We start from the raw sequence: 11,782 nt of genomic DNA, 5'->3' as shown, positions 1-11,782 counted from the left end.
CGACCACTGACATACATTAGCAAGACATTGTCTCCCCCCTATCAAAACATGTTAACATATGATAAGGAGATGCTCGCCATTGTGCACGCAGCAATGAGATGGAGATCGTACTTGATCAGGCAATACTTTCAAATCAAGACCGACCATAAAAGCCTAAAATATCTCTTGGAGCAAAAGATATCTTCCCCCGAGCAGCAAAAATGGGTAACAAAACTTCTTGGATTTGATTATGAAATAACTTACTAAAGGTGGAAAGAGAATGTTGTTGCAGATGCGCTTTCGCAGCTACCTAAGCAAGCTGAATTTTCGGTCGTTTTACTTTCGACCAGCGACTTCCTTGAGGATATTAAGATGGAATGACAGGAAGATTCGGAGACCAGTAAGATACAAAAAAAATTAGAGGAAGCAAAGAAGCTCCGTGGCTCATTATAATCGGGACTCAAAAGAATTATGCTATAATGGACGCATTGTGCTTGTGACAAATTCTACTTGCATCTTCAAGAGCATATTTTGGACAAAGTTATTCCATATGCAGGGTACTAAATTGAAAAGAAGTACGACATATCACCCACAAACCAACAGCCAGTCGAAAGTTTTAAACAGATGCTTGGAGACAGCCCAAAGCCACCCACCAAATATGACTACCCAAAGAGAACTCTAGACCCAGCCAAGTGCCATTATTGATCGACGGATCATGACTCGACGACGACGACCCACTAATGAAGTGCTAATACAGTGGGCGAACCTACCAATGGAAGATGCCACTTGGGAGAACTATGTCGACTTGAAGATCAAATTCTCAGAATTCACGAATCATCAACCTCGAGGACAAGGCTGATTTGAAGAGGGCGAGTCTGTTAGGACTCTAGCTTGGAGAGTCCTAATTGAGAGGGACATTCATGTAAAAATGTTAGGACTCTAGCTAGGAGAGTCCTAATTGAGAAGGACATTCTGTTAGGACTCTAGCTAGGAGAGTCATAATTGAGAGGGGCATTCATGTAGGAGGTTTTTTCTTAGAAAAGAATTAGGAGTTATAAGGGAATAGGAGTCTTGAGTAGGAGTCATATTCAGAGTTGGTTAGAAGTATGAGTCTTAAGTATGAGTCATATTATGAGTTAGGGTTTAAAAGCACTATAAATAGTCATGTATTCCTTCTCTTTTCATAAGCAATAGATAAATCTTTTCTGCGGCCTTTGAGCAGCAACTTGAAAGGAAAAACCCCTATAGAGTTCCAAGGAGGCCGATCCCCTAAAATGATCAACCCCAAGTTTAGAATCTGCAAGGATTCTAACAAAATACCATTATTTGGTTCGTGCTTACCGACCATCTACACATATGGTCATTTCATCGAAAAGGCAAGTACAGTTGCAGATGCTGCTTTTTTTTGCGTCTGGTTGCCTGTCTTCGAGACAAGAAGTACGTAGAAAACATTAACATCACATCGCGGATATCCATCTCGATGTTATATCAATATGAAATTTGGCATTCAAACGGATAGAAACATCAATCTCATGAAGCTGCCGCATTTCCTGAAAATAATGGTGAATAGTACTCGGGTGGACTCTGCAAAAGCAACCAATAATCTCTCACCCTTTTTCTCAACAGACCTCAGCCTTCGGAATGATGCAACGCCAGCGATCACGAGTTATTCAACCCGTGTCAACTAGCACATGAATTTGTCATACAGGAGCACAAAACTTAATACCAAATGCCAGCAGGATAGAAGCACCAAAGAATACATTGCACGACCAAGGTGGCAGTAACATCCAAGCTCGTAGGACCATCCTTATGTGTATGTACATTGTAGGAAAAGCAGAATATTCACAAAGAATAGTTTCACTTCAACAGCTCCAAAAGCTACCATTCAGAAGCTCTGCTGATTTATAGTGTAACTCTGGCAGAATTTATACCACTTCCAAGTCCTCTGAGGCTGCAATGGCGGCTTATTTTTGCTAAAAGTGAGCTTGAAGTGTCACCTACCTCTGATTTGCAAAGGGGGCAGAGTGCATTGATCTTAAGCCATTTATCTATGCACTCTTTGTGAAAGAAGTGGGAACAAGGGAGCTCCCGAAGCTCATCATTGTCGACGTACTTTGCCAAGCAAATGCAACAGGCCTGCAAATGCAATACATTAGCATAACAGAATTATAATACAGCCCAGTTAATATGCTCAACTGTTTAAAACCAAAGTCATGCACAAGATTACTAAGATTCTCCTGAGGAAGCAGGTAACTGTAGGTGCATCAACAGCCAAACTATTCTCAGTGACTTCTGCATACCTCCACCATTTTTACTTTCAATAATTAATTTAAACCACTATTTCAAGCTAGTTGGATCAGTGTCCTTTTGGCAGCAGAATGAAGAATGGATGCGGAAGAGAAACATAAAGAAAATATTGGGAGAACAGTGAGGGAAATCCTGAAAAAAGGCGGAAAGCCTGGTGGTCATGATTTCTCTTATATAGATTCCCATTCCTTTCCCCTTCTATTATATCAATCTGAAGCCAACAATGTTTCCAACCATGAACATTAGGAGAACTGATCAAATACGAACGAACTAGCATCTTATTAATGGATTTGTATCTGAACTCTTTAAAAAAATGCCTTTTGGCTGCTAAAGGAAGAAATCATTCATATCTTCCTGAAAGATGGGGAACTCAAACAAGACTCAGCCATGTCATGACCCAAGCTGACCCGATAGAACAACTATATCCATGACTTCAGACGTAGATCCGCATGATAAAAAATGCATTATCCTAAGTGATAGTAGACTCACCTTAGTCACACAAATCGACATAATAATTCTCATATAGGAATAAATTGAAATATTACAATCTCCTTCATTTAAGGTTTGACATCCTTGTTAATGCTCAAACATAGATTAGAATCAAGTGCCAAAGCTGGATTTGGAATCAAGCCTTAGTACGCAAGTGAAGTCCAACACTTTATTGGCTCCATAATGTGATGTGTCTCTCACCCCATCCACAGGCAGTACTTTCATAGTGGATCTTTGCACCATACCCAATACTAGGCCCACTCTTATACCATTTTGTTTAATAGGTCTAGAACAAATGGCCCGTAATGCTTACACAGAAGCTAATGATAGTAGGCCTACTCTACCTCAATATCCTTTAAATCTGACATGGGACTAAACTTGGGTATTACAAGATCAACTACCTAAAACTAATAACTTCCATAATCAACTCATTTCCACTGCTCATGATGAAATGATTATATCCTTCAACATTCAGTTTTAATCAAGATCAAGAGCACAAGAATTCAGTATGCTTTCACCTCATCACTATGTTCAAATTGAACCATCGACCATATTTCAAGATTGCCTTTGCAACTCGTTCTTGCTTGTCATTGTAAATGGTGAGCTAAATTGTTGATCATTTTGGTACAAAATGATGCCATAGATGCAATACTTTGATTTCCTTTTGAGTAGTTATGTCAATTGTTGCTTGTCTTCGAGTGGTAGATTGATATAATTTTCTTCACATAACGGATCATTTTGTTGCCATCTTAGTTGTTAGAGCATTCTTTATTTTCTACCTGATCAGAATGTTCATCCGAATGCACAAGAGGAAACATAAGAGCCAAAACTGATAGGTAAAAGTTTCGTAGCACTCGATCCTTCTATTTTCTAAGACAATAAATCCCACCAAGAATCATCTTTTTGAAAGAGTTCAAGGAGTAAATTGCTATGGGCATTGATCCACTAATCTAGATACTTAGCCTCTGTATGTGACATCAAACTCTTGTTTTACAAGAGAACATCACTCCTAAAACAAGATCTGTATCCACATGAAATATGTACAGAAACATGTGATGATGACTCTGATACCAAGTTTTATGCAGGCACAAGAAAACCCACATATAACCAGTGGTTCAGTACATAAAGCAAATGGCTAGTTTTGCAGAGTTTGCAACACTTAGAAGAATTAATAAGAGACTAAAGACGGATAAAGAGAAGAGAGAAAAATAGAAGAAAAATTTGACAAAGCAAAGAATGTTCAACAAGCAAGTGGATTTCTTTTCATTAATATCACATGCACATAGCTCTTTTGTTCAACCACCCTTCCCTTTTATATTAGGTCAGCTATGAGCTTGTCCAGATCATCTAAGTCTCATAAATATTAAAAAAATAAATTTAAACAAGAACCAAAATGATCCCTTACCTATTGAACTCCTACCAAAGTCAAAATCGGTTCACCATCACCTTTTAGGACTGGAAAGATAAAAGGATGGTAGTCTTCCAAATTTCTCCTGAAGCCTAGGAAAATAATCATCGACCCAACACAAATTAAATTGATCTTAGACCTAACAAAACCCTAATTAACTTCATGTCAAAGCACACACAACAGTGAAGTAGATAAAAGGTATCATCATGATATTCTCCAATATTAGCAGTACTGCCAGTATGGAGTGCCAGATCGATATAACCTCACTGCTGCATAAGAAGTTGTTTCCACCAGAATAAAAATAATATTCTACCAGATGCTAATTTATGGTGATAATTGATAGTCATGAGTCTATATTAAGTTGTCTGACAAAGGTCATCATACATCTTATTCTCTATATGATACACATGAAACAGTATGGCAAAATTACTCTTTCGACCGGAGCTGAAAGCTATAGCAGGACTTGGTATTACTGATTAACTTTGATGGTATCTACTGAAGATTCATATGTAATTCATGTCAAAATCAGATAAAACTCTAAGAAATTCCATCTTCTATTTAGTTGTGCATGAATCAAAGATATAATCCAACAAGAGAAGATAGTCTTCAAACAAGCCTTCAAAAAATATTATAACTATTATCCCTTCTTTATTCCACAAAATAATTTTGAATAATGAAAGGAAAGTTTTTTGCTTGCCATCAGAAAAATTTATAACTATATATCTGGCTATAATTGACCTTCCTTAACTAAATAGGTGGGTGGAAATATCAAACACTTGGTGCCAGGCTTCTCAGAAGAACATGTAAGAGGAGATACCATATCACATTGTCTTACTAGCAAAACTTGCATTCAATATAAACATCACAAGCAATCACTTTAAAATGCTACAAGCCAGCAGTGATCATCCTAATGTCAATGAAGTGCAAATTGATGAGGCAATTGATGAGGAAATGGACTCACAGAATCTTCTGCAGAAATTATTCGTTCCTCAGATTCAGAACTCAAAATCCCAAACGTGAAAAGGTATTCTTGATTGTTACCAATATCTGCTCTTCTCTTTGACCTGAACTTGTAGGTTGGAAGTGAATTAACCACTTCAGAGTTGGCCCCTCTTGTTGGGCGCAAATCCTCTCTGATGCCCAAGACAGAGATTATACAAGGAAAACAGCAGCAGACAGTTGCGAACCGGATAAATGGGATAGCGTAACCAATACAGCTTAATGCAAGGAACACTATACATAACCTTGATACAAACAAACTAATTCAGATGGATTAAGATGAACAAAGTGGAAAAACACAAAGTAATCATACATATATACCTGTACAAATTGGGAGCACTGTATTCAGAGGAGTGCTCACTAAAGATCCATACATTGCCAACAACAAACCACACCGCAAAGAAGCAATCCAAAGCCATCTTGAAATGGTCAACAAATCCATTAAACCTGTCAAAGTAAATAACCTCTTGAAACAAGAGTTGCATAGAAAATCAGATAATATATGGTCCAGAATTTCCAACATTATCTAATATTTCATTGGAAGTTGTCAAATCCTGTAAACTATTTTAACGAAGATCAGCTTAATAAAAGCTCGTGAAGAGTAACAAAATTCAAAGCCATGCAGGCATATGTTCCAGACAAGAATAACAGTATTTTCCAGACAAGATCATTGTTGTTTGTAGTAGTTTTTCCTTGGGAAATGGCAATAACACATCAAAAAATGATCCAGGCACTGCAGCATCCAAAAGTCAGTTCATCTTGATATTTCAAATTGATGTCAAAATCATTAGTACCATCTCAAAGCATACTCTTTATTTTAAGAAAATCCTTATGCCTATATGAATTAATTAAAAATATACAATTAAAAAAAGGAACAGATCAAAAAGTACACATAATAAAGTTAGTGCAGAATAATAATCCAAGGATCCCAACTATAGGAGGTCAACTTCATGGAAGTTAAACCAAGGGTGATTAGATCCCTTTTAAATGCTTCTAACGAAAAGCTACTCCTTGCACCAGAACAGAAACTAATTCATTAGTAGATCTGTTGTATACATATTCAGATAGCCACAGATGGACCTTTTGTTTTTATCTTTATTTAGAATTACCACTAATTGTATACAAATGTAAATATTCATTATCCATCTTTTCTAGCAATCTCATACATCTCTAACAACATCATCTCAGCAATATTAATTCTAGATGTGAATTTTTATTTAACATTCTAATTCTAGATTGCCATTTAATCTAAGTTACATGTAGTAATCCCACAACATCTGAAATGCCCCTCCCCTCTTTAACCATTTCCTATTCCTTTTATCTAAAAGATCCAACATAGGAAAAACTTATTACTCTTGAAAACTCTGTGTCCATTTATTTTGATGATATTTGTTATCTTTCCTTGGTGATACAATGGTTGTACATCATGCAGTTCATTTTATGAGCTTAGTTGTGCATAAAAACCCTAGTCTCTAAAGGTCCACATAACTTGTGCATAAAATCCCTACTCTCTAAAGGTCCACATAACTTGTGCATAAATTCATCCAAACCTATGCAGGTGGTATTCTGTAGTAAGGCAATCCATGTTCTAAAAAAACATGAACTATGTATGGATATAACTGATGCTTCTTTTTTTTTCAATAAACATACCATACATGAGTAATTCATTAAGCTGGGTTAAGCCAAAGCGATCATGCCCATAATAAGTCTGTTCACTACTACACAGCAAAGTGTACCTTGGACCAACAATCATTGAGTTCTGTCTATATTGTAAGATGGAAGCAAAGCTAGATCTTTCTTCTTCCAAAGCTTGAGGTGACATGGTGATGTATGATATAGATTCGGGAAGGCTGACTTGAGATGGGCCCAGGTGAAAATGTTCCACTTCATGCTGAGACAAGTGATTATTACGATGAATAAAACGCCAATAAAGATGAGGGAGAGTAGCACCACATCCAATAACATAACCAATCACCCAGGCAAATAATGGAGATTGTGGGTGTTCATGTCTTGATGAAGATAGAATAGTTACAGCTGCTATGATTTGAACCACATTGAGAAGAAGCTCCAATGAAATCCAAAAACCAGAATTTAGAGAGCTTCTATGAGAAGGACGGACAGAACTACCACCTCCTCTTATTAAAGAAGCATTTCTAGAGTTAGAAGCAGGCATTGACATTGAAGATTGAAATGTAGGAGCTCGTATCCTTGTTGAAGGCCTATTGTCATAATGCAGACCATCTGAGTCATCATGTTCATCATCCTGAGATGATGATGAGGAAGCAACGTTACCCCATGACATATGTATGACATGACCATCATTCTTGACCTCTTGCTCCATATGCAGATTATTTTTATCAGTTTGACTTCACCTTCATTTCGAGAAAAAGAAAGATATCAATTTCCACCAGCAAAAGTTACTGAAAATACTAGCAGCATTATAACACTTCACAAATCCTTGCTTGATATGGCTAAAGAATTAATTATGGGCAGTTAAAAACAAATGGCTAAACCCCACTTTGGGGAAAAGAAGAGTTGACTTCAAGCACTAGGAAAAAATCCTCAGTGCTTGTATTAACAACTATTGAGAATCAATGGCATGCTCCTTAACATTTTGTGGCCCTAAAGGGGCATTTAGAAGAGAAAAACATGTCCCATTTTGATCATTGTGCTAGTTTCCTTCGCCGACCTTCCTACTACATGAAATCAACTGTTGATCAATTTACCTTTCATTTTGAAGTATTGAACACACCTACAAATTTGAGTTTTATGTTACTTCTAGTGCTCCCAAAAACGATAGAACCAGAAGCATCTCATCAGATTGAATTTCGTGACAGTTTCTCAGTCCTAATCTGTAAAACAAAATGCTTTATCAATTCATTGTAGAATATTAACCCTTTTATATTTTCATGGAGTTTTAACTAAAAAATTCACAGCATAACCATTTGATATATTCATATCTGAGAATCAACAAATTCCGTTTACAAAATTTCAGGTCTTTTTTTCAATTTCAATCATTCGCTAATTTCCGAAGGTGCAAATTCCATTTTTTATGGGCCTAGAGATTCTTTCACAAAACAACACATCTGACTCTAATTATCAATCTTATAAAAGTCGCACTAGTTGGATAAGGCACGAGTACTCATTGTGTCGATGTTGTCATACAAAGATGAGATAGTAAGAGCTCAAAACCATTAAATTGGGAGATAGTAATAAACAGGTGGTTCTACTGCTTTGACAAGTAGCACAGAACCTTCAAGAAGTCTGACAAAATTACAAGCTGATATAAAGAATAGAAAGGGGAGTCGAAAAGCCAAACACTGAAGGTTCAAAAGACCAAGCAGCAAAAAATGCTTGGCACGACAATTCTTCGTGCTCATGGGGCAAGCAATGGAGTCCACACAAGCAGAGACGGAGAGAATAAAACGCACGAACAGAATTAGGGCCAGAGGAACAGCAAACTCAAGTTACACGCAAAAAAGGAGTCTATTAGTCAAAAGGATTCCCTAGTCCAAGCAAACATTCAGAGGTCATCGGCATCAGCTTCCTGGCCTCGCCCTATGGTTTCCATCAATCCAGAAACCCTAGTGCACACCAAGGAGGCTAGCCAGTCGATTCACTGCGATTATATCCAAAAGAAATCCGATCGGGATTCGTCAGTATACAGACATCGAAACTCCACCTTGATTGGCGTATCTGGAAGACTACAAACCTCATACCCACCGCAGGAGGAAGGTTTATTTTGTTACACCTAGAATGAACTGATTATTAAGCATGAGGGAGAAACTAACCAAAGAAGGAGCTTATCATCACCACCACCACCTGAAAGAAGACTAAGATGGATCCTCTGCCATTAGCGAAGAATCTGGGTAGAATCTAGACGAATTCTTCTTCGCCGGTTTCTTCCTTTCGCTGCCGACACAGGTCAGATCTGAGTCACGTGACGATCCTATTAGGACGACGTGAAGGTCGCTCAGCTGTCTATAACCAGTGCGGGTCCATTCATGCTCTCCAACTCGTCTTTACAGTGCCTCGGCGTTCATTGTTTACGAGTGGAGAATGCAGCTGCACTCGATTCACGCGACACAGCAAATCACCCACCCCAAGGGGTGTATGGGTCCCTCAACCGCTGTCGGCTACGACATCATGTAATATATATAAATATCTACAGGATAATTGTTATCTTATTATATTATATATTTCACATACCATTATAAGTATTTCGATAAATTTTGAGGGATTATTATTATTCATATTTTCTTATTATTTAACATCCTATTATTCGTATATATATATATATATATATATATATATATATATATATATATATATATATATATATATATATAATATATAATATATATGTGTGACACGTTATAGGAGATAAAATCAAAATCCCCTCCCTCGATAATATTAAGTCCGTAAACGTGAGGCAATTAAATTGACCCAAGTGGTCTTCCATCATTATAGGTAGGAACTGACTCCTAACATAGGTTGAGTTTATCGAGTCCCTTGAGGCTCACTTATATCATGATTCGTTATCTTGTTTACGACATAGAGATGTCATCGATAACCTAAGGATATGGTATGCTTGGTCGAGTCCCCCGATGGTATATTATCGAATCAAACTCATCTTCTAACGATGATGTTGACTTAACCGAACATCAAGGTGTAAGGACTCTAGTTAGGAGAGTCATAATTGAGAGGGGCATTCATGTAAAACCTACCTAAGCCGACCCTATTAAAGAGGTGAAGAGGCCGGCTAGGGTTTGGAGGTTATTTCTTAGAGAAGAATTTGGAGTTAGTAAAGGAATAGGAGTTTTGAGTAGGAGTCCTATTAGGAGTATTGAGTATGAGTCTTAATTGAGTAGGAGTCTTGAGTATGAGTCCTATTAGGAGTTAGGGTTTAGAAACCCTATAAATAACCATGTATTTATCCTCTTTTAATAAGCAATAAATGAATCTTTTCTGCAGCATTTGAGCATCAACTTGGAGGGAGGAACTCCTATAGAGTTCCAAGGAGGCCGATCCCCTAAAGAGATCAACCCTAAGTTTAGAATCTGCAAGGGTTTTAACACATGGTTGATTGAGTCCCTTGAGGCCATGGTGGTTCAGAGGCCGAACAGGATGGGAATCACAAGGAGTTGTGATCGGCAAGAGTTGCCTACCTTTTGGGCTTAGTGTGATTGGTCGAGTCCCTCGAGGTTACACTAAGATGCTAATTGGATCTCGATCCTCACTAGAAGTCTACCGGAGTCTTTTGTTTCATGTGCTAGGTGTGTCACGTGACTTGCTAGAAAAATAGTGGGAGCACGTCAAGATAAAAGTCCATATCTTGATTGTTTATTTTTCTACAATTCTACATATTATTTATTTATGCTACATCTCTTATTTGTTAGAAATATATCACTTTCAAAACCCTTATACGGCATACTTGATGTCAACCGCCTCACTGGTCCAAATTATACGCATTGGCTCTGCAACTTGAGAATCATTCTCAAAACGAAAAAAAATGTATGTCCTTGATACAATGATGCCTACGCTTGAGGAAGGGGTAATCAAGGATGAGATCACTCGCTACGTGAAGTACATAGATGATTCCACTCTTGCTTAGTGTTACATATTGGGCTCCATGACTCTTGAGTTATAGAGACAACATAAAAAGATGGATGCCAGATCCATTCTCCTGCATCTCCATAAATTATTTGAGGAACAAGGAATAACTCAGCAATATGAGATATCCAAGAGTATCTTCTGTGCAAGGATAACTGAGGGAACACCAGTTCATAATTATGTCTTTAAGATGATTGAGTGGATGGAGAAACTCACAAGTATAGGAATGGCCCTAGAGGATAGCTTATATGTAGATCTTATGCTTCAATCCCTATCAGATTCATTTTCTTAACTTAAGGTGACTCTCGAACTCCTCAATATGTTGAGGGAGGCAGAGAGCACTATCAAGAAGGAGAAGCTAGTTCTCTATGCTGGTGAGACTAAAAAGAAAAGGAAGACAGAAAGTCCCTTAAGAAGGGCAAGGGCAAGGGTAGACTGAGTAAAGCAAAGGTTGCTAAGAAAGACCCGGCAAAGTGTTGGAAAATCATGGGGGCGACATCATATGCGCAGCGGAAGAACAAGAAAACAAAAATCCCCGATTCCCAAAAAAATGTTCGTCGTCGTGCGAAGATTGGTGCGCAAAAATCCGCAAAACATAAAACTGCGTATAGAGATTGTGTTACCTAGGGAGATCGTATATCCCTGTTTCCTTGCAGATCCTTAGGAGAGGGTGAAGGAGGTCAAGCGTCCTCCTCTCTAGCGGTGATCCACACAGTAGGGTTGCGACGACCCTCCTCAAAACTCCAGGCCAACTCTGAGGTGGAGAGGGAGAGGAGAATAGGAAAGGCAAGCAAAGACTCTAGCCTATGAGGCTGTGAATCCCTCCTATTTATAGAGATCCCGTGCCTACCATATGTGTGTGACCCTCTAGGCCCAATATCGAGCTGGCCGTGAGTCATACCTGTCAGAACTCCTTCTAACTCAGTGAATTATTATCTCTGTAATAATTCACTCGACTCATCGACTACGGACGTACTAGGCCACTAC

General features: G+C 38.1%; 1 protein-coding gene across 5 annotated transcripts; it reads right to left on the bottom strand.

Moving 5' to 3' along the window:
• Positions 1–1,720: 1,720 nt before the first annotated feature.
• LOC135584145 (E3 ubiquitin-protein ligase At1g63170-like) lies at positions 1,721–9,173 on the bottom strand. Of its 5 annotated transcripts, XM_065121321.1 has the most exons (6): positions 8,974–9,172; positions 7,909–8,034; positions 6,919–7,554; positions 5,504–5,629; positions 5,145–5,427; positions 1,721–2,115 (listed from the first exon to the last, which is right to left on the bottom strand). In XM_065121321.1, exons 3-6 carry the CDS (start codon positions 7,521–7,523, stop codon positions 1,882–1,884), a joined length of 1,248 nt encoding a protein of 415 aa, XP_064977393.1. In that variant the 5' UTR covers positions 7,524–7,554; positions 7,909–8,034; positions 8,974–9,172; the 3' UTR covers positions 1,721–1,881. The 5 variants fall into 5 exon arrangements, with proteins under 5 accessions (XP_064977393.1, XP_064977396.1, XP_064977392.1 ...); XM_065121324.1 differs by lacking the exon at positions 7,909–8,034 and having other exon boundaries at positions 5,145–5,316; positions 8,974–9,173; XM_065121320.1 differs by lacking the exon at positions 7,909–8,034 and having other exon boundaries at positions 8,974–9,171.
• Positions 9,174–11,782: the final 2,609 nt, after the last annotated feature.

This window comes from Musa acuminata, chromosome BXJ2-8 (assembly GCF_036884655.1).
Source record: "Musa acuminata AAA Group cultivar baxijiao chromosome BXJ2-8, Cavendish_Baxijiao_AAA, whole genome shotgun sequence".
NCBI lineage: Eukaryota > Viridiplantae > Streptophyta > Magnoliopsida > Zingiberales > Musaceae > Musa > Musa acuminata.
Note: the sequence above shows the minus strand (reverse complement) of the source record. Positions and strands in the feature narration are given on the sequence as shown.

Excerpts from the sequence above, each read along its gene's own strand:
- LOC135584145 (XM_065121321.1), bottom strand. The coding sequence starts at position 7,523 with ATGGAGCAAGAGGTCAAGAATGATGGTCATGTCATACATATGTCATGG. Across the intron at positions 5,630-6,918 it reads TCAATGATTGTTGGTCCAAG|GTTTAATGGATTTGTTGACC; the intron begins GTACACTTTGCT and ends TTACTTTGACAG. Across the intron at positions 5,428-5,503 it reads AGTGCTCCCAATTTGTACAG|GTTATGTATAGTGTTCCTTG; the intron begins GTATATATGTAT and ends GTTTGTATCAAG.